We start from the raw sequence: 26,370 nt of genomic DNA, 5'->3' as shown, positions 1-26,370 counted from the left end.
CAGGCGGCCGGAAGGCAGCTGGCCCTTGTCTCTCTGCAGGACATGTGCTGAGTGCAGACAGAGGATGGGAGTGGAAAAGTTTGCCCCCGCGAGGCTGCGCAGAGTGGGGAGAGGGCACGCTCATTGCCAGGGACCAAAATAGGATCCTGGAGGAGAGTCAGATTCCAGCAAAAGGCTTCTCTTGCCCAGAAAGGATTATTTTAAGTGCTCAGGTATTTATTTCAGCCACTGACACATCTACAGTTTCTGTGTTAACTGAGCTGGGTCAGCCTGAGGAGCCAGCTTGCTTCCCAAAGTGCTTTTTCCACCTTAGGCTCCCCCATGGTCAGCTGCAGGGTCAGGCCAAGCCCTTTGAGTGAGACAGAGGCTGTCACCCTTTATCATGCTTCCTGTGATGTCAGTGCACCCACCTGGCCTCCTAGCAGAAGCAAGAGGGAGGGAGAGAGAAGGAGAGAGGGGGAGAGGAGGAGGGGGGAGGTGGAGGAGGTGAGGGACCCTCTCTCTGGGGTTGGTGCTGGTGTTGACATTGACATTGGCTCTCAGTCACTAGTAGAAAAGTCATGAGCCTTTCTGAGCCTCATCTTTCACATATATAAAATGGGACTAATAGTCTTTACCACATAGGGCTGTTGTGAGGCTTAAATAGGTTTTCGTATTCAAACTCCTAGTACAGTACCTGGCCCATGGTGGGCTCTCTGTCACATAATATTGCTGTTTTATTGCCTCCCTTCCCATTCCTCCTTTTGAACTGCCTGACTGCAGGAAGGGAATTAAAATGTTAGCACTGAGGGACGCCTGGGTGGCTCAGTGGTTGAGCGTCTGCCTTCGGCTCAGGTTGTGATCCCGGGGTCCTGGGATCGAGTTCCGCCTCAGGTTCCCTGCAGGAGTCTGCTTCTTCCTCTCCCTCTGCCTATGTCTCTGCATCTCTCTCTGTGTCTCTCATGAATAAGTATATAAAATCTTCAAAAAATGTTATTTTACTTGCACTTATTGAGCATTTACTCTTATTTATTATATTTATTTATTTATTTATTGGGTATTTACTCTTCATTCAATGAGTATTAAGGGTCTACTATGTGCGAGGCATTTTTCTAAGCACTGGGAGAAGAGGAAAACAAGCCCTCATGGAGTGTACATATGTGGCTCACAGTAAACAAATAATATAAGCAAATAAATAGACAATAAATGCATGGTATTTTAAGTGGAGACATGTACTATGAAGAAAAATGTGGCAGGGCAAGGAGTAGATGGGGCCGTGACCAGGAGGGAGGCAGGGAGTGCTCCCTACAGGGCTCATGTGCCAGCCCTTGTTTGAACATTAAGTATCAGAAAATTATTGCTTAATAAAGCACTTTTGAGGGATGCCTGGGTGGCTCAGTGGTTGAGCGTCCTGGGGTCCCAGGATCGAGTCCTACATCAGGCTTCCATAGGGAGCCTGTTTCTCCCTCTGCCTATGTCTCTGCCTCTGTCTCTGCACCTCTCATTAATAAGTAAATAAAATCTTAAAGAAAATAAAGCACTTTCAGAGCTGATGAGGAAACTTCCAAGCACCAGGAAGGATGACAAGTCTCTTATTTTAGAGGTGAGAGCTGGAAGGTTGGGTGGGAAGAAGAGGCTCTGAGAGTCAGGACTCCTGGCTCCCCTCTGCTTCTGCACTGCCCCAAGCTTTGTCAGCTGTGGAGTGGGAAGATGGGTGTTGGGCGAGGAGTTTCTATGACCCCAGGCGATGGCCCAATCCCTTCAGGACTGACCCGCAGATTAATCAGTTCTGCAGATGCTATCCGTTCTAAGACATCAGCTTATCACCTTCCCTGGACAGGGCAGAGGTTCAGGAGCTAGAAGGCCTGGGAGAAGCCAAAGCTTGGTTCTGGTGAGTGGAGGCCTCAGGGTAAAGCAGAGGCAGGGGGTGTTTGGACAGTTGCCCCCACCCTGAAGGAGCAGCAGACCAGTGAGGCTCTTGTCCAAATTGTGCCTCTACTCGTGGGTGAATGTGGAGCCCTCCGAACAGTGTTCTTTACGCTGGGCACAAGGTCTGGTACCATGGTTACTCAGAGAAAACAGAATTTATTTGTGTTGCATGGGGGAGCTGGGGCAAGGTCATGCCGTCTTTGTGGTGTGTGTGTGTGTGTGTGTGTGTGTGTGTGTGTGTGTGTATGTGTGTGCACATAAACTAAGAGAACAAAGGCCATGTCCTCTGGCCCTGTTCTTTTGCTTGGTGATCTCTGCCTGCTGTGGAGCCCATGGGGTTTGGTTCTGTCTCTTGTCTCACTCCAGGGCATGGTCAGGCCAGGGAAGGTGTGGTTTTGAGGGGAGCCCCTCAGTGAGGCTGTTTCCTTCTGGCTGCCCACTTTGGCCTCCATCTTCATATCTTCATGCAAGGCCACTTACTTTCAGCCCCAGGGCTGCAGCTTTCCCTGTCCTATGCATCCCTGCCTTGGGACCACCTAGTACAACGCTCCATTTGATTGGGGACCCTTGCATTCTCTCTGTGGGTAGGGAATGCCAAACCTGGGAAGGTTCTCAAGTTCCAGATGCCAGTGCCGGAACACCTTTAAGATTATCCAAGCGTTTCTGGAATGTTGGCTGCCCGAGGGCAAGGTCTTCGTTTTGTTCACTACTATAACTTCAGAGCCCAGAGCAGGGTCTTGCACATAGTACACACTATTTGTTGAATGATTGAGTGAATGATTCTATTCCAACCTCCACCCAATCTACAGAGGAGAAAACAGCCTAGAAAATGAGGTACCACAGGTAGGATAGGAACCCCAAATTCTCTTGTCCTTTTTTGCCATGCCCCCTCTCCCTGATGCTCAGAAACTTGGTTTTCCCCCAGAGCTTCCAGGATTAGGTGAGATGACATATAAAACTCCCTAACCTATACCTAGCACATAAACGATACTAAATTAAAGTGAGTTCCTCATCTTTTCTTCTGTTTGCTCTTGATACTCTTTTCAAATTTCTATCTTTTTTAAAAAAAGATTTTATTTATTTATTTCTGATTGATTGATTGATAGTGAGAGCAAACTGGGGGAGGGGTCAAGGGAGAGGCAGAGGGAGAGAGAGAATCCCAGGCAGACTCCACCCTGAGCATGGAGCCTGAATGGGGCTCAATATCACAACCCTGAGGTCACGACCTGAGACAGCACCAAGAGTCCAATGCTTAACTGACTGAGCCACCCAGGCAACCCTCAAGTTTTTCTTTGAGACAGTGCTCTGTACCAACGTTTTTATGCTACTTCACGCCTCTTTCCTGACAATAATAACACCTATTCACTGTCTACTTAGCTGTGTGTTAGGGGGGACACAAAAGAATTACATTCAAAGATGACCAATAGCCTTGTTTTAAGAGGCCAATCCTTCCAAGAGTATTAATGAAACCAGTGGATCCCTGGGGGTAGGATTTCCACAGAGAGAATGTTCTAGGCTCTCAGGATGCAGGGGGGAAGTCCTCTGTGGACCCCACCCACAAGGCTCTCTCATCTCCCTGTCCCACAGTGGCAGATGAAATGCTGCAAGTGTGACTCTAGGTTGCCTCACAGTTACAACAGTCACCGAGTGGAGAATGTGGTTTCATCTTCGGGCCCTATGCGCTGGTGGCAGTCACAGAATGGTAAGCACTGCCCATCTCCAGGGGTCTAAAGTTGTGGGAGGTCCCAAAGGATGAGGGTGGTTGGAGGGTACCCAGGAACGCTTTTGAGTGTCCCAAGCAGTTCTTATGTGGTGGGACATGCGTGGTTGACAGACCTTCTGCCTCTATATTTGAAGTCTCTCAGACCCTGTAGGTAGAAGAATTGGCTGGAAGTTAAGGAAAGGGTAAAAAGAGTGAGGGATGCCTTTATTTCACCCCACTTGGTTACAATGAGGTCGTTGAAGGAATGAAGCTTGAAGAACAGACAAGTTGAAATCCTTCAGTGTGTTAGGGTCATCAAGAGGTGATGGAAAGGAAATTTGGCCAAGGACAGATAGGATCATGAGTAGGAAATACAAGGAGAAGCATGTTGGTACCATTCCTCTCCAAGAGGGAAATCAGAAGATTGAGGTTAGTGTTTCCCAGATCTAGTAGAGTCTAGAGCCTTCCTCAGGGCAGGAAGGTAAAATTTCTCTGGTCTAATGTTTCTACTTTTTGTCCTTCTAGATGTAAACCCCGTCTCTCTGCAGTTGGACCTGGATAGGAGGTTCCAGCTTCAAGACATCTTGATGGATTTTAAGGTATGCTTCCTGGGGATGGTAGTAGATAGGAGAGGGGACCCTGGGCCATGTGAGCTTGGGCTTATGGGGAGCATAGTGTCCTTGTCTAGCCAGGCTTGGGGTGAGGACACCACATGGTAGGTGGGCTTCACTTCTTCAAGCTGAGACGACACTTACTCTAAGACTATATTGTGGTGACAGCAGAGGCCCACTCCTGGGAGTATGGTGGCACCTCCAGGCCCCTGTCCTGGCCACGCAGTGGTTATATATCCGCTTTCTCTCTGAATCCCTCATCTTCAATCCATCTAATTAATTCAGCTCTGCCAAGTACCAATTCCACTGGGCCTGGTCAATTATTATACATTTGTGTCTTCTTGGTATGTTTCATAATTTTGCTGATGAGACTGAGTTTAACAGACAGCCAACAACTGGCCCATCCTTATGAAAGATAGGTTTTTGGAGTAGCCCTCTTGGTGGGCCATGTACTTATTCACTGCTATTCCTTCTCAGAGTACTTTTGGATTCTGCTTTTAGACTAGCCTCCTGAGATACTTCTTTGGGAGGGAATATTTTTGTTCATTTGTCACAGGTCGTTTATTTTTTTTCAGAGGAGATTTGATTTTATTCTTTCTACAGAAATAGTCAAATATTTAAAGAGCAAGCTTGGTTAATAAGATTAGATAATCATGAAGGGTGATGTCATTTTTAGGAGTTAAAATGAGCTGTGAATAAAAAGCAATAGGATCTAATTTCTTCCTTGACTCAGAAAGTTAGCTCTGAGATTTTCTGCTCAAGAAAAGGTCAAAAGTATTTTGAGAAATGGCAGTATCATTTGAATAAATGCCTAGTCTCTAAAGGTGACAACTTTGAAGGGCAACATGCATCTGGATGGATATTGTTAGTCACATTGCTTGTTCATTACTCACTCATTCATTTACTTGATCATTCTTGATACACACATATCGAACACTGGTTGTATGTTAGGTTTGGGGCCAGATGTTATGGATAGAAAGATGCATTGAGCTAAATCATGGTTCTCATACTGCTCTAGTATATGTTGGGAAGACAAAGGACTGACAGTGAGGAGGTATGACAGTGAGGTGCTCTGATGTTGGTAGGAAGTGATGCTGGGAATACAAAGGAGTGTCCCAATTGGTCTGTCTTTGGGGGGTGAGTCAGAGAATGTGTCTGGGAAAAGGTGAACCTTTGTAAGGCCACTAATTTAAGCCAGACAAAGGGCAAAGTTCATTCTTGACAAAGAGAATCAACCATAAAATGCAAAGGCCTGGAGACAAGAGGCAAGAAGGTATAAAATTGGGGAGAAGGCAATGGAATGCACATATAGGGTCTTGAGGGGAAAATGTGTATACGATGGTGAGAAGGAAGGATGTGGAAGGCTATAAGCTGGTGAGAAATGAGTTTACAGATATAACTGGGGAGGAGGGAAGTAGACTAAAGCTTCATCCATTCATCCACCAAATGACTAAGTGCCTCCTGTGTGCTAGATATTGGGGGTTCAACTTGAAAAAGACAGATGGGAGCCTGCCATTTACTAGAGTAGTTCTTAATTAGGGGATATTTGGCAATTTCTGGAGATGTTCTTTGTTGTCACAACTGTGGAGGTGCTAGTGACATCTAGTTTATAGAGGTCAGGGATGCTGCTAACCATTCTACGATGATCAGGACAGCCCACACAAGGAATAACTCAACTCCAAACAGTAACAGAGCCAAAGACTGGAAAACCCTGGTCTAGTGGGAGAGGAATCAAAAGGAGTAAGCCAACAAATAAATGATTGGGAATTGTAGTGACATTTATGAAGGAAACAAAAGGCTAGAATGAGGTAGAGTGGGCAGAGTGTGGGCAGAAGAATGTGTGCTACATAGGTACAAAAGAGTCTCATGAGGAGGTGACATTTAAGCTGAAAACAAAAAATGAGAAGGAACCCACCAGGGGGAAGAACATTCCAGCTGGAAGAAACAATCTGAACGAAGGTTCTGAGGAAGGAAGGAGCATATGATGCAGCTGAGAGCTTGCAAAGATGAAGGTGTATGGGACATGAGATGAGGTGAGAAGACAGGCCCACATATCTCGGGACCTGGGCAGGAGTTCGGACTCATTCAAGAAGAGCAAGGAAGAGGCCTTGAACAGACATGTCTCCCAAGAAGACACACAGATGGCCAGTAGGCAAATGAAAAGATGCTCAACACCATTAATCATCAGAAAAATGCAAACCAAAACTACATTGATACATTGCCTCGTGCTTGTTAGAACGGCTGTGATCCAAAAGACACGATGTACGAGTCGGCGAGGATGTGGAGAAAGAGGAGCCTTTGTGCCCTGTTGGTGGGAATGTCAATTGGTGCAGCCACGAATGGAAGTAATATGGAAGTTCCTCCAAAAACTAAAAACAGAGCTACCCTACGATCTGACAGTTCTACCTGGGTCTATATATCAGAAGGAAATAAAATCATTGTCTCGAGGAGATACCTGTACCCTCATGTTCACAATAGTCCAAGACATGGAAACAAGCTAAGTGTTCATCAGAAGATGAACAGACAAAGAAAATGCAATCTATAGCCATAGATCTGTGCACAATGGGATATTCAGCTCTAAGAAAGAAGGAAGTCTTGGCTTTTGTGACAACATAGGTGGATTTTGAGGGCATTCTGCTACGTGAAAGAAGTCAAAGAAGGAAAAACACCACGTGTTCTCATATGCAGGATCTAAAAAAGCTGAACTCGTGCCATAGAGACTAGAATGGTGCTTGTCAGGGGCTGGGGGCAGGGGCCCAATGGGAAGATGTTGGTCAAAGGGCATGAACTTCCAGCTACAAGATGAGTAAGTTCTAGAAATCTAGTGGACAGCATGGTGACTACGTAACACTGTATTATATACCTGAAAGTGGTTAAGAGTGGAAATCTTAAGTGTTACCACCACACACAGAAAATGGTAATTATGTGAGGGGATGGGCGTGTACCTATTACAATAACCCTTCGGCAGTACTTACATGTGTCACATCCCCACACCGCACATCTTAAATGTGTATATATGTCAATACTATCTCAATAAAGCTGGGAAAAATAAAGAACAGTGGGAAGTGATTCTGGGGTTTCTCGCAGAAGAGTGACACAGTCTATGTGCTGGGTGGGGGTGGGTGTCACCAAGGTAAGAGTGAACAACAGAGAAATTCAAGTGGCACCTACTGGAGAGTTGAGGGGGATGAGGGTTTGGAGGCTGGGTTTATGAAGCCATGGTTTGAGGCGGTGGTCCAAGCTGGGAGCCATCAGCCTAGGGGCAGCATTGAGAACCCCGAGAGATGGGGGAAACCACCAAGGGAGGAAGGACAGACACAGTGTCACGCGGAGAAGTTTGCATTTCATCGTTAGCTAATCCAGATCCATTGAGGGGGCTCGAGCAGGAGTGACAGTCAGGTAGTCATCTAGGAAGGCCTCTCCAGGGGAGTGGGGAGAGAGGTTTGGAGGGCCCGGACACTTGGCTGTGGGAAGTGTAGCGGGATAATTTTCTGGCCTGGCCACCTGGATGGTGGGCTGAGCTAGGAATCCATTCGTCGGGAATGTAGATCACCTTCTCTTGGTCTCCACGGTTCCCCTGGGGAAAATCTGATGGGGCCAGTGTCTATCAGGAGCATTGGACAGGGATGACCTGAGGCCTTGCTCCCTCTCGCGCCCTCACTGTGATTCTCAGGAACCACCTGTGCATCTTGAGCTTTTCTTGGTGGCCCCTTCCCATTAGTCACTCAGGCGGCCGCCCTATCTGTGTCTCTGCAGGGGCCCATGCCCGCTGGGATGCTGATTGAGCGCTCCTCGGACTTCGGCAACACCTGGCAGGTGTACCAGTACCTGGCTGCCGACTGCGCCTCCGCCTTCCCTCGGGTCCGCCAGGGCCAGCCTCAGAGCTGGCAGGATGTTCGGTGCCAGTCCCTGCCCCAGAGGCCTAACGGGCGCCCGGAAGGGGGGAAGGTAGGTAGAGGGGACTCTGAAAAACAGGCACGGGTTGTGTGTGTGAGTTTGTGTGTGTGTGTGTGTGTGTGTGTGTGTGAGGTCTCTGACATCACATTGCTCACACAGTTCCCCAACATCTGGAGACCAGATGGCCCCTCGGTGCGCCTTGCTAGCTTTCCTGCTCCCTGGCCACGCTCAGAATATTTGCCACTTGTCCCCTTTGCTACTCAGGGGAAATATTTCAAAAACACATTGGGGGCACCGCATAACCCAACCCTGCCCTCCCCCTTGGCCACCGCCCCTGGCCCGTTGGCACGTCCCCATAGTGGAAAAGGTACAATGCACTTTGCTTCGGTGCAAGGAGCATGAGATGGTTGGTTTAGATTTAAGTAAGCAAATTGCACAAATTTAATTTGAGCTCTGATTTCACCTTGATAGGGTTTAACACAAGAACGAGCTTTCTCAGTTTAATCCCTCCACCTGGTACTTGGGGAAATTCAGGTACAAGCCACAGCTCCGGGTCACCTGACCTTAAACCCTGAGTGAGAAACAGAGAACCTGCCTCTGGAAACAGCTCAGGACTCGCTCCCCCACTCCTCCCACCTGGGGGGAGGCTTCTCACATTTCTTTCGTAACTACCCTTCCCCTCCCCGCCACCGCCACCCAAGGGAGGCCTTGTGCTCTGTCCTCCCCTCTCTGGCTCCTGCTCCCTCAGAGCAGCTCTGCTGGGCCCAGTGCCCTCCCCATGGGCAGTGCCTCTTTCCTTTGCAGGAGCGAGTCCTCCTGGGTTACAGCCGAACCCACATCCGTGTTAACCACGTTCCCTACATGCCAGATTGAAACATGGGACTTCTTCCTGATTCGTGCAGGGCTGTCAGGAAAACTCTGGGATAGGCAGATGAAATCCCATAGAATGAGCTGTTTGGATTCAAAAGGAGAAACACAGTTGAGATGGGGGTTGTCTAGAGGGTGGTGGTGAGCACATCCATGAATCCTTGGGCCCTGGACCTTCTCATTCATCCAAGGTGCTTGGAAAATTACTATCCCCTAAACCCTTGTGTGTACGTTATATATCTCACCACTGGTTTTGACTCAGAAATCAGGAAATTCTTGGGCTATCTGTATTTTCAAGTGGAGAGGAGAGTTGTCTACGCTCACACACACACATTTAGGGCCCAGTGATCATCTCGCTCTCCCAGGGTGGTGGCAGGCCTCACATGCACGGTCACATGCAACCTCAAGGTTCCAGGTAGGGCCTGTGAGCACTGTGACAGATGAAAAGGGAGACTTCCTCTGAGCTTGGGGTACCCCATGTACCTCTACCCCAGGCCTTCCCTTCTTCACCCTCTCTCTGCAGGTTCAGCTTCACATTATGGATTTAGCATCTGGGATCCCAGCCACTCAAAGTCAAAAAATTCGAGGTCAGTGTGGCTCCTCCTCTGGCTTGGGTGGACCTGGGGTGGGGAGCAAAATTTGGAGCCCTGGGACTTGATGTGGTTGGTTGGTTGGAGCTTGAGTCTCAGAAATTCTCGGGTCTCTCATATTCCTGTCCGCCTGGTGGGATGTAATACCCTGCTTATTCCACGGGCAGCGTGGTCGACGAGTCTTTTCTGTCGTGGGAGGGCCGCGGGCTGAGGAGGATGGCCCCTGATATTACCACCCTTATGAAGGCAGGGACGATGGGGTGGATGGGGAGGCCCACACTCTGCGCTCACGTCCTTTCTTTCCCTTCCCTCCCCCTTCCCCCCTCCTTCCCTGTTGCTTGCCCCCTCTAAGAGCTGGGGGAAATCACAAACTTGAGAGTCAACTTTACCAGGCTGGCCCCGGTGCCCCAGAGGGGCTACCACCCGCCCAGTGCCTACTACGCCGTGTCCCAGCTGCGTCTCCAGGGCCGCTGCCTCTGCCACGGCCACGCCGACCGCTGCGCCCCACAACCTGGAGCCCCCGCCGGCCCCTCCACCACTGTGCAGGTGACAGCTCCGGGCTGGGGAGGGCGGAGGGCAGAGGGCAAGGCCGATGGCAGGCTCAGGCCATTCTTGGGGCTCCTATGAAACAGGGAGGGGGATCCCTGGGTGGCTCAGTAGTTGAAAGCCTGCCTTCAGCCCAGAGCGTGATCCTGGAGTCGGGGGATCGAGTCCCACGTCGGGCTCCCCACATGGAGCCTGCTTCTCCCTCTCCCCGTGTCTCTGCCTCTCTCTCTGTGTGTCTCTCATGAATAAGTAAATAAAATCTTAAAAAAAAAAAAAGAAAGAAACAGGGAGGGCCTTAAATGTAAGACTTGGGTATTTGACATTTTAGCAACGGTGGAAACGAGTCCCAAGTGACCGTGGCCTCAAAGGGCAGAAGTGTGTAGCACCTCCTCAAGCCTGCCTTATGGCTTGGAGTGGTTTGAGTTTTAGTTAAGTGTCCGCACATCTGTGGGTCTTGCCGGGGTGTTAAAAAGAAAGGAAGAAAAAGAAAAAGAAAAAGAAAAAGAAAAAGAAAAAGAAAAAGAAAAAGAAAAAGAAAAAGAAAAAGAAAAAGAAAAAGAAAAAGAACTGCCCAGACCTCCATCCTCAGATATTCCAATTCTATTATTGGTTTTTAAAGCTTCCAGGTGATTCTCAGCATTCCTGGGGGACGTGGAGAGGCCTGGCTTTGGGGACTCTAGAGTCCCACCTAGTGGCGAGATCGGGGGCAGGGAGAGGGAACAGAGTCTCCCCCAGAGTGGGTGAGTCAGAGGCACCCGGGAGGGGAGGGGGAAGCTCCAGCTTCACCAGCCACCCTGGCTGGGGTTTTTGCCTCCAAACCAAATGTGAGCACCACCAGTAGAGGAGAGAGGACTTTGGGCCCGGAGCTGGGGCTTCGGTCCTGTTAACATACAGGAGCTCATTTCCCCTGGCGATCATATAAGGCAATCCTATAAGATGGCCTGCGAGGGCAACACAGGTGAAATGAGCCCTGGGCAGCTTCGTCCTTCCCACCCCTGGGCCAGCCCCTACCCAGGGCTTCAGAGGAGGCCAGAGGGAGACCGGCTCCAGGAATGTGTCATCTATTAGGGCCTGGAGACGAATGAGCAGAGCACAGGCCCAACAGGACAGGACTGCTGACGGATGAGGAATACAATGTGCCGTGGGCTGCAGAGGAGGGACAGGGCACGCCCGGCCCCAGGGGCTCTAGAATCTGGGCACACCCCCGAAACACCACTTTAAAAAAGTATCCATGTCTGGGCCTTGTCCCTGCGATTTGGATCCAATTGGGCCTGGCAATGGCATTTAAAAAAAAAAAAAAGCTACCCATGTGATTGTAGAGTTGCATCCAGGATTGAGATCCACGGAATTAGAGGAACCCGGGGCGGGGGGCTGGTGAAGAGGTGCCATTCTAGCTGGCAGGTTCTTACTGGTGAGGGGGAGAAAGAAGGGAATTCCAGGCAGAGAGAAGAACATCTTGTTAAAGGCCAAGAGGTGAGGAAAAGCAGGGCTCGTGCAGGACGCAGCTGGAGGTTCAGCTGGGCTGTGCCGTTGGGGCTGGGAACTGAAGATGGGGCGTACACAGTACAGGTCTTCAATGCCAGGCTGAGGGTGCCGGGCTCAATTTGGAAGACAATGAGCACATAATAACTGCTCTATTTTTATATCTTAATGAGTCTACTAACAACCGATCATAGCAGCCCCATTAGCCAAACAGCCACACTCAAAAGATTGTTGGAATATAAATCTCCAGAGGGACCACGAAGTTCTAGAATCGTAGTTTGCCAGTAGGGGTATCCGGGCCCCTTCCAGGTGCTGCTTTGGCATCACGGGGATGTCCAGGGCCAAGGAATGAGCTTTTATTTATTATTATTATTTTTTAAAGATTGATGTGAGAGAGAGAGAGTGCATATGAGCACGGGGTGGGGGGAAGGGGCGAGAGAGAGGGAGAGAGAGTCCCAAGCAGGCTCTGCACTGAGCGGGGAGCCCGACACAGGGCTTGATCCCACGACCCTGAGATCAGGACCTGAGCAGAAACGAAGCGTCAGATGCTCAACTGACTGTGCCATCTGGGCGCCCCAGGAATGAGCTTTTAAAAGCCCAGTTGGACGAGAAGGGCAGGTACGTGCACGCACACATAATACACCCACGATAGCACACAAGCAGGCAGCTGGGTGTCACTGGAGCTGAGTGAGGGCTGGAGGGGGTGGGGTCTGAGCTGGACCCTGAGTGGTGGGTGGAAGGTGGCCGGTCCATCGCTGGGACAGTCCTTGATAATTAGTCCTGATATCTGGATATCTGGTGGCCCCTTTCCCAGGTCCATGACGTCTGCGTCTGCCAACACAACACTGCTGGCCCCAATTGTGAACGCTGTGCGCCCTTCTACAACAATCAGCCCTGGAGACCTGCAGATGACCAGGACCCCCATGAATGCCAACGTATGGCCCTGGACTCACCCCCTCCCCTGTAGTGGCTGGATGGGGTGCTGGCCCCGGTGGGCCTCAATGATCTTACCTGGACACAGGGAGAATCTATTCTTTATTATTTAAATCCAACTTGACTGCACCCCTGTAGCGTAAGCTCTCCTTACTCTGCGGGGATGGAAAGAGTTTGAGTTGCAACCACCCTCTGCCTCCCCAGACCTCCTTCTTAGCCAGGCCTGAAGGGACCAAGGCTGGTGCGTGCTACTGATGCCACATGGCTTTCATGATCTCCCCAGATTCCCCAGTCCTCTTTCTTCTGTCCCTGTCACGTGCCTTGTCCTGTGTAGGATGGATCTCGTTCCCTACTTCAGAGGGCCCCCTGGAGTCAGGCCTTTCTCTGCACAAGAAGGAGAAACAAGGGTCCCCAGCCCAGAGACAGGCAGTGACCCATCAGGAGATCCGCTCAGGCAATGGGAGAGGGCTGGACCATTCGAAGGGCTCCCTCTTTGGCCCAACCCAGAAGTTATTCTTGGGTTAGTTCCCACATGGGGAGTTAGGAGGCCTGACTTCTTACACTACTTTCTTCCTGGCCCTATCACCTTAAAGGAGTCACACAAGCCCTCTCTGGGCCTCAGTTTCCCCATTTCCTAGACCTGAGCACCTTGCAGAGTTGCAAGAGATGCCCGTGCGTTAGCGTGGAACGTGCTTTGTGGATGGAAGCGGTGCTGGTCTACGGTCAGCCCTGGGACTCTCCTTTTTCAGGGTGTGACTGCAACGGGCACTCAGAGACCTGTCACTTCGACCCAGCGGTGTTCGCCGCTAGCCAGGGGGCACATGGAGGTGTGTGCGACAACTGCCGGGACCACACGGAGGGCAAGAACTGTGAGCGGTGTCAGCTGCACTATTTCCGCAACCGGCGTCCAGGGGCCCCCATTCAGGAGACCTGTATCCGTGAGTAGGGGCTCTGGGGACCCCGGGTATCACCAGAGCACGTGTCCCTGGGGACACATGAGCCCTCAGGAAGCACAAGGCCTTGGCTGTTTGTCAGGACTTGCAGGCAGTTGTTTTAATGTAGCTGTGCCCTTCTTTTTTGTCTTTTTTTTTTTTTTAATTTAAAGGATTTTATTTATTTATTCATGAGAGACACAGAGAGAGAGGCAGAGACACAGGCAGAGGGAGAAGCAGGCTCCCTGCGGGGAGTCTGACGTGGGACTTGACCCTGGGTCCCCGGGATCACGCGCTGGGCTGAAGGCAGGTGCTCAACCGCCGAGCCCCCCGGGTTGCCCTAGCTGTGCCCTTCTAAGCCGATCATTTAACCTCTCTGGACCATCAATCAATCCGTCCATCAACAGTTATGTAGCCCTTACTTTGGACACAGGAGACACGAAAGTAAATATCAGACGCAGTTCCTGCTGCCAAGACACACACACGCTGTTTGGCAGTGTAAACCCTAGTGAAAAAGGTGGACCAAGCACTTTGTCTACGTACGTGTTGCTGCCCTTGCCACGCGGTGGTGTGGTTTGCTTTGTATTTCCGACCTCCCCCAGTACTGAGAGCTCGTCCGTGGCAGGGAGATGCCTTAGGTCCTCAGGCCCTAGGACCATGACAGCCACAATTGCCAGGTGATGCTGCAGAGAGGGCTCCTGAAGGAACATATGCATGGAACACCCAGCGGTACCCAGCGTGTCCCACAGGGGCCCACGGGTGAGAGAGGAGAGAGAGCAGAGCGGACTGAAGCCATCCCAGCCCGGCTTTTTTAGATGGAGGAAGAAAATCTGCACTTTGTGTTTTTTTTTTAAATAAATTTATTTTTTATTGGTGTTCAATTTGCCAACATATAGAATAACACCCAGTGCTCATCCCATCAAGTGCCCCCCTCAGTGCCCGTCACCCAGTCACCCCACCCCCCGCCCACCTCCCCTTCCCCCACCCCTAGTGTGTTTCCCAGAGTTAGGGGTCTCTCATGCTCTGTCTCCCTTTCTGATATTACCCACTCATTTTTTCTCCTTTCCCCTTTATTCCCTTTCACTATTTTTTATAGTCCCCAAATGAAAATCTGCACTTTGAAAGGCCTGCAAGAGGTCAGGGTGTGGGGCTGGGAGAGGGCCGCTTCACTTCCTGTTGCTGTTATTTGTTTATGGAAAGAGTGAGGAAGACAAGTTGGCCTCTGTTCCCCCGCAGTTACTTGCTGGGTGACCTTGAGTGTGCTCCCCCCTCAGGGTTGTCGTGACGACTACATAAGGCGACACACAAGCATGCCCAGCTCCGCGCTTGGCATATATATATATATATAGCAGTCGTTCTGGAAATAATGACCACAAAAACTTCCATCGTTCGTACCTAATCTTGTGCCAAGCACTGTTCTATCTGCTTTTCATTCACTCATTTTATTCCCCGTAGGGAATCTGTGAGAGTCGTATAATTATCCCCATTTCACAGATGAGGAAACTGAGGCACAGAGGGGTTAGGTAACTGGACTAAGGTTTCAAGGCTCTAAGCCAGTGAGTGGTGGGATAAAGATCTGAACCAGGCAGTCTGGCTTCTAGATGGGCTCTTAGCTTTCTGCTTTTCTTCTTTATTCTCACTGTGGTGGCTGCTTTTCTGTCTCAGCCTGCGAGTGTGATCCCGATGGGGCCGTGCCGGGGGTTCCCTGCGACCCGGTGACGGGGCAGTGCGTGTGCAAGGAGCACGTGCAGGGGGAGCGCTGCGACCTGTGCAAGCCAGGATTTACGGGACTCACCTATGCCAACCCGCAGGGCTGCCACCGTGAGTGTGGGGGGGGGACCCAGCCTGGGAATTCACGGGGAAGATTGGGGTGGGGGGCACCCAGTGCTGCACCCTGAGCCTCCAGCAGGTGGCAGCACAGGCCTGGGTTAGGAGGTGGCACTGAGTCAGGCGGAGGGAAGGAGGGAGAGAGGAAGGGGGGAGGGAGGGAGGGAGGGAGGCCTGGCTGCCCGGTGCCACGCAGGAAAACGCAGTGGCCTTGTGAGTCAGCCAGGTTATCTGGAAAGAACGACCCTGCCTGGTTCTTTTCCCAGGTGGGGCCCTGTCCCCGACGAATGTCGTCTAGGGGTGCCTTGTGGGTGTCTTGTGAGCTCAGGAACCCTCCCCCCTGCAGGCTGTGACTGCAACATCCTGGGGTCTCGCCGGGACCTGCCGTGTGATGAGGAGACTGGACAGTGCCTGTGCCTGCCCCACGTGGTGGGCCCCAAATGTGACCAGTGCGCCCCCTACCACTGGAAGCTGGCCAGCGGCCGGGGCTGTGAGCCGTGTGCCTGTGACCCTCACAATGCCCTCAGCCCCCAGTGCAACCAGGTAAAGAGGGGGTGGCCCCGAGGGCCCCACAGCAGGAGAGGAGGCCTTGCTCACCAGCCTGTGTCTCCCCTCCACGCTGCCCAAAGTCAGACTGGGCTGCGTCTGTCCCCATTCTCCTTGGGGAAGCCACCCGATGTCCCTCCCCGTGTGGCTCGGGGCCTTCTGCGGGGCCACGCGGGACTCTGGCTTCCGAGTTTGGGTCTGGGTGGGAGCCCTCGCTCTGGGGGCCACGGCGAGCTGCAAGCGGTCCATGCGTCCCGGACGCTGTGCTCACCAGGGCTCTGGGGCACGGTCCCCAAGGCCAGGGCCAGGCTGGGGCTGCGAGGGAGGCTCCCTCACAGTGCTCTCCCCCACAGTTCACAGGGCAGTGCCCCTGTCGAGAAGGGTTTGGTGGCCTGACGTGCAACGCCGCAGCCCTTCGCCAGTGTCCCGACCGGACCTACGGAGACGCGGGCTCGGGATGCCGTGGTGGGTGCTTCTTGAGCCGGAGGGGACGCTGAGGCATGGAGGGGGGCTGCTGAGCACCTGCGTAGGCTCCGGGCAGAGGGCGTGTGGGAGAGTCTGTGCTATGGGAGGACGTCCCGTCCTAGGACAGGTGCTGTGGTCCTGGCAGCATCGTGGGGGCGCACGTTCCCCGCAAGGGCTCCAGCCAGCGGGCTTAGCCCCCAGCCCCAGGGGGACGTCAGGCCCCCCTGTCCCCGTGACCCGAGGGTGGCTCCGCTCCTGTTTCCCTGACCTGGCATCTCCCACAAGCCGTCTCCAGGGCAGTGGCTTGGAGCGGGGCAGTTTCTCCCTAGATGGAGGAAGGGAGTCCCGAGGGGAAAGGTGTGATCTCCCCGGGGCCGGCTTGACCCGTAGCCAAAGAGCGCGCGACCCGGAGCGTGCAGACCGAGGTCTGGTCTCGGCGTGGCCTCTCTTACCGGGTGACTTGGGCGAGTGGCTTCCCCCGAGGGCTCGGTTTCCCGAGGGGACATTGCATTTAATATCACTGTTGCTCCGTCCACACACATGGGGACATGGGGGCGGTTAGCTGTGTCACAGGGTGGCCGCGAAGGTGGGGCACATGCCTGTGTGAGCGGCCGGGTGTCTAACCTAGCGGGTGCCTGGCACTGGCACTGGCACCTGGCACACGGTCGGTGCTCAGTAGAGGCTTGCCGTCCTTGCTGGCAGGGCCGAGATTTTACTGTGGCCTTGACCGTCCTTTATCCTAAGTCCTGTAGCCGGGCCCTGAGGTCAGACCTCCGCTTCAGGCTCTCCCCACCATGTGCCTTTATCTTCCTTTTTTTTTTTTTTTTTTTTTAAAGATTTTATTTATTTATTCATGTGAGACACACACAGAGAGGCAGAGACACAGGCGAGGGAGAAGCAGTCCCCATGCAGGGAGCCAGACGCGGGACTCGATCCCAGAACTCCGGGATCATGACCTGAGCCAAAGGCAGGCGCTCAACCTGTGAGCCACTAGGGTGCCCCTGCCTGTACCCTCCCGACGCCCCCCCGCTGACCATCACCTTTACTCGCCCTAGCCTGTGACTGTGACTTCCGGGGAACGGAGGGCCCAGGCTGTGACAAGGCCTCGGGCCGCTGCCTCTGCCGCCCCGGCTTGACCGGCCCCCGCTGCGACCAGTGCCAACGAGGTTACTGTGACCGCTACCCGGTGTGCGTGGCCTGCCACCCTTGCTTCCAGAACTACGATGCCGACCTCCGGGGCCGTGCCCTGCGACTCAGCAGCCTCCGCAATGCCACCGCCAGCCTGTGGCCGGGGCTGGGTCTGGAGGATCCTGGTCTCACCTCCCGCATCGTGGACGCCAGGAGCAAGATGGAGCAGATCCAAGCCATCCTCTCCAGTGCCCCGGCCACCGAGCAGGAGCTGTCCCAGGTGGCCAATGCCATTTTCTCCATCAGGTAAACTCTCCTCTCCCTGCCGAGCACTCAGAAGAATTACATCACGCGGGGTCGCGGAAGTGGCCCACACGGGTCCCTCCTTCCCTTGGCACAGCCCTTTACAGCTTCCAGAGCATTTTCACACGCGCTCCCCCTTTGAACAGTCACAACGGTCCCGTGAGGTCACTGGGGTGGGTGTCATTGCTTCCGTCTTGGAGATGGGGGAACGGGCACAGATAGGTGACGTGACCGTCATGCGGCCGCAGAGGAGCAGAGCTGGGACTCGGCACAGGCAGGAGCCCCGGTGTTCTTTCAAGTGCCCGGCGCTGCCCGTGGGAGAGTCAGCTCTGGATTAGTCACCCTGGTGCAGGGCATCCGAGAGGCAGGGGCTCTAAAAATAACTCGTATTTGCCTTTGGAATGGGAGCGGTCCCACCCACACCTCCTTCCTACCGGTGGAGGCGCCTTTCTCGTAAGGTTTGGTTCTGGAAGTTTCTATAATTAGTTTGCACTCCCCGAGCACTAGCTGACTTTCGGTGCCTAGAGCCAGCCGTCCAGGTGTGTGATTGACCGAAGTCTCAAGACTGAGTAGCGAGCCCGTAGGTGTTCGGTGGGCTGGAAGTGCAGGACGGAAGGGGGTTCCACGGAAGGACGTGCCATGCCGCAGCAAAGCCTGTCGGTAAAGAATGCAAAACTTGTGGGAGTTGGTGGTTGGGGATCAGCGCAGGAGATGGGGAGAGAGGAGCCTCGGTGGGCCCGGGCTGGTGGGTCCTGACCCCCTTTGGGTGGAGATGACCCAGCTCTGGGTGCTCCCGGGGGGGTGGTGGGCTGCAGAGGAGAGACTTGGGAGCCTGGCAGGCGGGGGTACAGCTGGTGTAGGGGGTGGCTGAAGCCAGCCTGCAGCCAGCCAGGGAGAAAGGGGCCCCGGGTGATGCTCCCCGTGGAAGCCAGCTCTGGGGAGGTGGCGCCGGCCCAGGAGTGTCGAGTCACACAAGTCGAGGAAGGAGAGGTTTCGGTGATCTGCCTGCCGAGGGATGGAGGCAGGTTGTGGCGCCTGTCTCGGCCTTCGTCGCGCAGAATGCCCCAGAGCCGGTGGCGTCCCTCGTTGCCTTGCTGAAGACCTCTGCGTTTCCTGGCTCAGGGGTTCCCCGCCGGGCTGGCAGGTTCCGGGGAGGCAGCCCCCTCCCGTATTTTACCGAAAGCTCCCCTTGGGTTTCAGGCGGACTCTCCAGGGCCTGCAGCCTGACCTGCCCGTCGAGGAGGAGACCTTGTCCCTCCAGGGAGACCTGAAGAATCTGGACAGGAGCTTCCAGCACCTCCTCATGACGTATCAGAGCAAGAAGGAGCACTTTGAAAGGCTAAGCGGTGCCAATCCTTCAGGTGAGGAGGGCTGCTCCGACAGCTGCCCGCCGGCCGTGTGCCACCGCGCCACCCGGGCCCCACTCCACTCCCTCTGCGTCTCCAGGCCACCGGGGCCCCGCACGACTCGGCTCCCCCTTGTCCTCCCACAGGGGCCTTCCAGGTGCTGACGGCGGCCTACCAGCGGTCCTCCCGGGCTGCTCAGCAGGTGTCCGACGGCTCCCGCCGGCTCTTCCAGCTCAGGGACAGCCGGAGAGAGGCAGAGAGGCTGGAGGGTCAGCTGGGAGGAGGAGCTGGAGTCGGGGGTCCCCAGCTCGTGGCCCTGAGGCTGGAGATGGCTTCCTTGCCTGATCTGACGCCAACTATCAACAAGGTGACTCATGGCCTGGAGCCCGGCTGCCCCCGCTGGTCACACCCCAGCTGCCCCTTCCTGATCTTTGGCCCCTCGCGGTGTGGGTGTGCTCCGGGGTTGCCAAGGAGACAAGCTTCTGGTGCCCGGTTGCCGTGGAGATGTCTGGCTGTTTGTTTCCTGGGTGTGGGATGGGAGAGGTTGTGGGGGAGCCTTGGGTACCCTCTTTGACGCCTCCTTCTCTCCCCAGCTCTGTGGGGGCTCCCGGCAGACGGCCTGTACCCCAGGAGTGTGCCCTGGAGAGCTGTGTCCCCGAGACAACGGCACGGCCTGTGGCTCTCACTGCAGAGGTGCCCTCCCCAGGGCCGATGGGGCCTTCCGGATGGCCGGGCAGGTGGCCGAGCAGCTGCAGCGTTTCAACGCCCAGCTCCAGCAGACCAGGGAGATGGTAGGTGCCGCCGAGGTGGGTGGGCACACGTAGGGAAAGGCTGAGGGGACAGAGTCAGTTTTGTTTTGTTTTTTTTTAAGATTTATTTATTTATTTATTCATGATAGACATAGAGAGAGAGAGAGCAAGGCAGAGGCAGAGACACAGGAGGAGGGAGAAGCAGGCTCCATGCCGGGAGCCCGACGTGGGACTCGATCCAGGGTCTCTAGGATCACACCCTGGGTCGAAGGCGGCGCTAAACCGCTGAGCCACCAGGGCTGCCCCAGAGTTAGTTTTTATTTTACAGTCAGGAGACAAAAGCCAAAAGGAGATGTTAGGTAACTTGTCTGCGGCCCCGCATCAAGAGAGAGGTAGAGTTTGGGGCCGACGTTTTGGGCTTTTCCCCCTGACTCCCAGGTCATTTCTTGCAGAGCCAAACCAGGTTAGCTACCAGTGTTTCCCAGGTCGATCTGGGGTAGCGGGTGCCCACAGAATCCTTGCGGGCTGCTGCAGGGCTCTCCTGGGGCCTCGAGCCCTGCTGACCTAGCGTGTGCGTTGGCAGATCAGGGCCACTGAGAAAGCCGCCTTGAAGGTCCAGTCAGACGCCCAGCGCCTGGAGACCCAGGTGAGCACCAGCCGCTCGCAGATGGAGGAGGATGTCAGGCGCATGCGGTTCCTCATCCAGCAGGTCCGGGACTTCCTGTCAGGTGAGCCTGCCCCCCACCCCCGATATTTGGACTCCTGCCTGGTGCCAGCCCCTCCGATGCCTGTCCCCAGTGCAGAGCATCAGCTGGCTGCCTCCTCCATTCAGCTCAGGCCACCGGGGCCAGGTGCCCACAGCTCAACTGGATGGCGAGCACAGCCCTTCAGCTACGCTCCCTCCTCCCCCCCTGCTCCTCCATGGCTCACTCTCACCAGAACATCCTCAGATATCTTTGAAAAATGTGCAAGTGGGATCACAGCCCACGGGTGCTGGCCTTCCCTCATTCTCCGGTTTATCGCGGCCTCTGCTCCCCTCCTGGGTGTGGCCCCGTGTCTTTCCCTGCTTTGCTCCCTGCCCGTCTTTGACCAGGTTGGCTCTTACCTGCCTCAGAGACCTGGATGTGCTCTTTCTCTGCCTGGAATGCTCTTTCCAAGGTTGCCAATTCTATCCCCCCCTCGTGGTCTCAGTTTCAATACCATCTCCCCAGAGGGGCCTCTCCCGACCCCCCTATCTGGTCCGCCTCACTCCCCTGCGCCCCCCAACATCTGACCTTCATCATCTGACCTTCATCACACTGCTCCAAGCCTGTGGTTGCCAAGTTCATTTGTCTACACGTGTCTCATTAGTCTCGTAACCAGACTCTAGGGTCCGGGAGGGCAGGGAATGTCTGTCTGTCTGTTCACCGTGTCACTGGCACCCAACATAAGACAGGACCACAGAAAAGCACCCAGTCTTTGTTGAAGGGATAAATGAACCAGATCCCCTCTCTTGCTGCCCTGGAGTAGAGAGACCCCTGGATAGGAGGACCCAGGAAACCTGTGACTTCTGAGCGGATTGCTTTTCTCTCTTTTCCTCATCTTTTGCTTCTGCAAACCAGGATGGTAGTATTTCACGTTTCTTCTGGGGAACCTAGTAACTGATGTAAAGCATGTTTTAAAAAATTAACGTTGCCTCAGGAATATGAGTTGATATTATTAGATTTCTGGTCCCTGCCCGGGAATTTACTTGGCTGGGAGCCCAGTTAATAGGAGCTGAGGGCTTGGTGTTACGACAGGGCTCTTCTGGCTACTGTTGTGCCTTTGCTCCAAAAGGGCCCAAACCCCCTCCTGAGTGTGGAGGGCAGGTTGGAGAGTGGCAGGGAGGATCTGCTGGCAGCCATGGCTTGCCTGAGGCCAGGCTGGAGTTGGCCTCCCAGGGAACCCCAGAATGGGGGTAAGTGGAGGCAAGGACATGGTGCTCAAGAGACATGGACAAAGGGGCAGGCCCACGTTTGGGGTTTGGACTCACAGATGAGGAAGTCTTCCCCCCAAGCAGAGCCTAGTGAGGCTGAATGGCATCAGCCTTGACCAGGGGATGGGAGGCAAGGCTCTGGGGTACAGCCTGGGCTCACATGAACAGGTGGGGAGTCGCTGGGCCATGGGGACCCTTTTGTCCTGTTGATTATATGCGTGTCTCAGGTCAAGTCTTTCGGCAGGACCAGGGGCAGGGAGAAGGAGCAGGGCCTGAGAGAGGCAGGACCCTTGCAAAGGGCCCCGGTTGTTGTTGCAGTCTCCATGGCAGTGGGGTTTGGTGTCCAAAGTGCTGTGCAGGGGGTGCAGGTGCTTGCTGCTGTTGTGGGCAGGCTCCGCGTGGGGGGATGCGTGGAAGGGCTGTGGAGGACGGAGGATGCGTGGCCTTTTCCGAGGTCTTCAAATGGAATTAACAGAAATCACAGCTCAGGCTTATCGAGTTCTCACTGAGTGCCCGGCGCTGTCGTGAGTGCTTCACAGGTATTAGATGATTTAATCCTGATTGCCCACCACTTTGCAGAGGAGGGCTCCAGGCACAGGGAGGTTAAGTAACCTGCCCAAGGGCGTCCAGCTTGGAGGGAAATGTGGGTAGGATTCTTCTCATTCTTCATCCACACTCTAGATGGTTGTACTATTAGATGGACACACAGACACGCACAGACACACATGCAGTTTTTCCTAATGTTTTTCCTCTCTGAATTGTGCCGCTGTGCCCCACCTCTTCTGCTCTGGCTAAGTCCTCTGCCTCCTCTGAGAATCCTCTAGTTGGCCCACTCTTCAGGAGCCCCCCATAGCCCAACACCCCCCTCCCCGCCCCATCAGACTGGGTTAGGGCGCTCCTCCAGTGGCCATCTGAGTTCCCTGTGCTCACCCGAGTCCCTCAGGCGGGCCTTCCTTGGTTATGTGCCTGTCTGTCCCACTGGGTTGTATTTTTAAGAATTCATTTATTTATTCATGAAATGCAGAGAGAGGCAGAAGCAGAAGCAGAAGCAGGCTCCCCTCAGAGCAGAGAGCCTGACATAGGACTCGATCCCAGGACTCTGGGATCACGACCTGAGCCGAAGGCAGATGCTCAACCAAATGAGCCACCCAGATGCCCCTCTGTCCCACTAGGTTTTGAGCTCCGTGAGGACAGGGACTGAGTCTGATTTGATTTGCAGTCTCGGTTCCCCACCTGCTGGCCTCAAGCACCAGGACAAAGCATCTGGGTGGGCAGGCGCCCCCTCCCCGCCCCCTCCCCACCCCCACCCCTACCCCATCAATCCCTGGAATCTGTAAAGGTGGGAGGGAGGAGACCCCACCTCTGTACCTCTGACCTTTACTCCCTGGCCCAGAGCCGGGTGGTGAAATCCTTGCTGATGGATTGTTTCATCTCATCCCTTCAGGTTGCGGGTCCTTATTTCCATTTCACAGATTTGGAAAGTGAGCTTAGAGAAGCCATTTGCTTTGCCCCCGTTTGCTGGAATGATAGGGGAGAGGCCTGGGTCTGGAGGCCCTTGAATCCTTCATTCACTCTGCAGACACCGGGTGCCTCGGTGGGCCAGGCGCTGGGGCAGGGGCTGGGGCTACGGACGACACCCAGTCCCTGCCGTCGCGGGGCTTCTGGCGGGGGGGGGGGGGGGGGGGCGTAAAGGAAAGCAAGGATCCATGAGTCGAGGGCTCAGCACTTGGAGGGGGGTGATAAACGCCCCTGTTCACATTCAGGGAGAAAGATAAAGCAGAGAAGGAGACCCCGGGGTGTTGGCACAGAGGGAGGGTTGTGATTCTGGATCCCGTGGCCAGCGCCTGCCTCTCTGAGAAGGTGACATTTGAGTAAAGACCTGATCGGTCTTTGCAGCAACGAGCGCTCTGGCCCGGGGAGGTGCACGCGGGGGGGGGGGGGGGGGGGGGGGGGGGAGGGGGGTGCACACGGGGAGTGCACGCGGGTAGGTGCACGCGGAAGGGGTCTTCGTGCCAGGGAAGCAGGCCTGGTTCCCGCCGCTCTCCGCAGTTTAGGGCTGATTCTGTTTGCGCTCCAGGCATTGTTCAGTCCCAGCTGTCTGGCACCACCTCCTTCTCACCAGCCTGCAGTTTCCTGTAGCGGCAGCCACTTCGTCGCCACAGCTGTGCCCACAGTCATCCCCCACCCACCGCGTGCCCGGAAGTTCCGAGAATGGGCCCCCGAGTGTCCCTGCGCGGGTGCGGGCCCGGAGAGAGCCCTGCTCTTCGGGGAGGTGGCTAGGCTCCCCGGGTCTGACGGGCGGCTGCTGTCTTCCAGACCCTGACACTGATGCGGCCACCATCCAGGAGGTCAGCGAGGCCGTGCTGGCCCTGTGGCTGCCCACGGACTCTGCCACCGTCCTGCGGAAGATGAACGAGATCCAGGCCATTGCCGCCAGGCTTCCCAACGTGGACCTGGTGCTGTCGCAGACCAAGCAGGACGTTGCTCGGGCCCGTAGCCTCCAGGCGGCGGCCGAGCAGGCCAGGTATGACCCGGGGACCTGAGCGTCTCCCTCCCAGGGCTGGGCTGGTGTTTTGCTCCCCGGGTCCTTTGGGTGCTGGAAGAGGGAAGAGAATCAGTACGTGTCAGGGGGGTGCAGAGGGCTGGGAGGCGGGAGGTGCTTATTGTGCTGGGGGCTGCTGAGACGAGAAACAGCGGCCAGGGTAAACTTTGCTCGGCGTGACCCCGTCTTCCGTATGACAGGCTGTGCCCAAAGGGCATCTCAGGTATAATACACTCATCACATCTGCTTGGCGGGGGCCCGGGAGAGAAAGGCTACCCCCTTTTTAGTCCTGGCTGGGCAGGGTATTCTCTTGAACTGGTGAGTGCGTGAAGCTGCACATCGATCCGCTCACCGTCCACCCCTTCTCTTATCTGCCCTCCACTCCCCGGGCCGCAGGAGCCGAGCCCACGCAGCGGAGGGCCAGGTGGAGGACGTGGTGGGGAACTTGCGCCAGGGCACGGTGGCGCTGCAGGAAGCGCAGGACACCATGCAAGGCACCAGCCGCTCCCTTCGGCTCATCCAGGAAAGGGTTGCTGAGGTGAGGTGGTGTGGCTTCCTTTGGCCATATTTGGGAATGAACAGATTCAGGCCCAAGATATAGAAAATGCCAGTAGGTGACCTGGAAGGGGACCTAAAGAGGGAGGCCTGTGAGCTCTGGACCTGGCTTTGAGCCCTTGGTTTTCTGGTCCCGTGGCTGGGTGCAGAAGGCCAGGGGTGGGCTCTGGGCTGCAGCTGGGGTAGGGGAGGGGGTAGGGGATCAGCTGAGCAGGAGAGGGAGGGGGCCTGGATGCCAGGGGACAGATAGATGGGGGATCAGCAGGGGGATAGTGGTGAGTACTGGTGTCCCGTTTGGAGGTGGCCTGATGCACTGAACAGGGGAAGGACGAGGCCCCTGCCTGTGAGACCCACCACAACCCAGGTGTCTTTCCCCACAAAGGTTCAGCAGGTCCTGGGGCCGGCGGAAAGACTGGTGGCCAGCATGACGGAGCAGCTGGGTGACTTCCGAGCGCGGCTGGCCGAGCTCCGCCGCAGGGCCAGGCAGCAGCGGGAGCAGGCAGTGAGGGCCCAGCAGCTCTCAGAGGGCGCTGAGCAGCAGGCGCTGAGCGCCCAGGAGGTGAGAGCGGGCGGAGGTTGTGCTGGGCGACACCAGCCAGGGTGAGGGTCCTGAGCAGGAGGGCACTCGGTACACTCTATAAGACCCTGGGCCCAAAAGCAATTGGAGCATGTTATTCTAGAATCACTGGAAAAGGCTTCAGGACTCACCTTGACCCTGACTGGCATCTGGACTCTACCTCGGGCCGCCTCCGGGGAACTAGTTCCGGGGTGTTGCAGATGATCTAGTCCAGTCCCTCCCTGTGTACCTGATGGAAAACAGGTTTTCCTGATGGAGGGATAATTTTGCTCAGGCCCAAAGCTCCCCTACAGAGCAAGTTCCTTGACATCGAATCCAGAGCTTGTCCCCAGTCGTGGCTACACACCCCAGACAGGCAGTCTTGATTTAGCCTCACCTGGGTCCCATCATTGTCAGAATTATGTCAGAGAGGTGGTCCGAGAGCCATCCTCTGGGTCTCCCATGTACCATGGTCCCAGGATAGTGGCCCGGCTGCCAAGTCCACTGCTAAGTGTCAACTAAGCGTGTGGCCCTGTGTGGGAAGTTAGGTGAGAAAGGAAAGGAGTCACAGATGGAGGGAGGGAAATACTGAAGAAGTGTAAGGTACAGTTTGGGGCCTAGAGGTTTTCACAGGCCGAAGTAACACACCGAGGAGTATCAGCGGGCTCCTCATCCCTGTGTAGGGATTGGGAGGATATCGAGTGCTTTAGCCAAAGGTCTTTAGGACTTTGGATGATGAGGATGGTGGTGCTGAGATTGTCTGACCTTTTTCAGGGATTTGAGAGGATGAAGCAAAAATATGCTGAGTTGAAGGATCAGTTGGGTCGGAGTCCCATGCTGGGGGATCAGGGCAGCCGGATCCTGAGCGTCAAGACGGAGGCAGAGGAGCTGTTTGGGGAGACCATGGAGATGATGGACAGGATGAAAGGTG

General features: G+C 54.8%; 1 protein-coding gene across 5 annotated transcripts in view; it reads left to right on the top strand.

Moving 5' to 3' along the window:
* Positions 1-26,370, top strand: part of LAMB3 (laminin subunit beta 3) — a 126,783-nt gene that overhangs the window by 97,329 nt on the left and 3,084 nt on the right. For all 5 annotated transcript variants that reach the window (XM_038542035.1, XM_038542036.1, XM_038542038.1 and 2 more), the window contains 19 exons: positions 3,496-3,610; positions 4,136-4,209; positions 7,978-8,169; positions 9,509-9,572; positions 9,928-10,121; positions 12,418-12,538; positions 13,286-13,474; positions 15,134-15,289; positions 15,642-15,838; positions 16,195-16,306; positions 17,362-17,740; positions 18,938-19,098; positions 19,230-19,450; positions 19,677-19,874; positions 20,416-20,560; positions 24,103-24,310; positions 24,725-24,866; positions 25,266-25,442; positions 26,214-26,367. In XM_038542035.1, coding sequence (XP_038397963.1) covers positions 3,496-3,610; positions 4,136-4,209; positions 7,978-8,169; positions 9,509-9,572; positions 9,928-10,121; positions 12,418-12,538; positions 13,286-13,474; positions 15,134-15,289; positions 15,642-15,838; positions 16,195-16,306; positions 17,362-17,740; positions 18,938-19,098; positions 19,230-19,450; positions 19,677-19,874; positions 20,416-20,560; positions 24,103-24,310; positions 24,725-24,866; positions 25,266-25,442; positions 26,214-26,367 — 3,199 coding nt within the window. The remainder of the gene's footprint in view (positions 1-3,495; positions 3,611-4,135; positions 4,210-7,977; positions 8,170-9,508; positions 9,573-9,927; positions 10,122-12,417; positions 12,539-13,285; positions 13,475-15,133; positions 15,290-15,641; positions 15,839-16,194; positions 16,307-17,361; positions 17,741-18,937; positions 19,099-19,229; positions 19,451-19,676; positions 19,875-20,415; positions 20,561-24,102; positions 24,311-24,724; positions 24,867-25,265; positions 25,443-26,213; positions 26,368-26,370) is intronic.

The sequence above is a fragment of the Canis lupus genome, chromosome 7 (assembly GCF_011100685.1).
Source record: "Canis lupus familiaris isolate Mischka breed German Shepherd chromosome 7, alternate assembly UU_Cfam_GSD_1.0, whole genome shotgun sequence".
Lineage (NCBI taxonomy): Eukaryota > Metazoa > Chordata > Mammalia > Carnivora > Canidae > Canis > Canis lupus.
The sequence above is the reverse complement of the archived record's forward strand: the minus strand, read 5'-3'. Positions and strand labels throughout refer to the sequence as shown.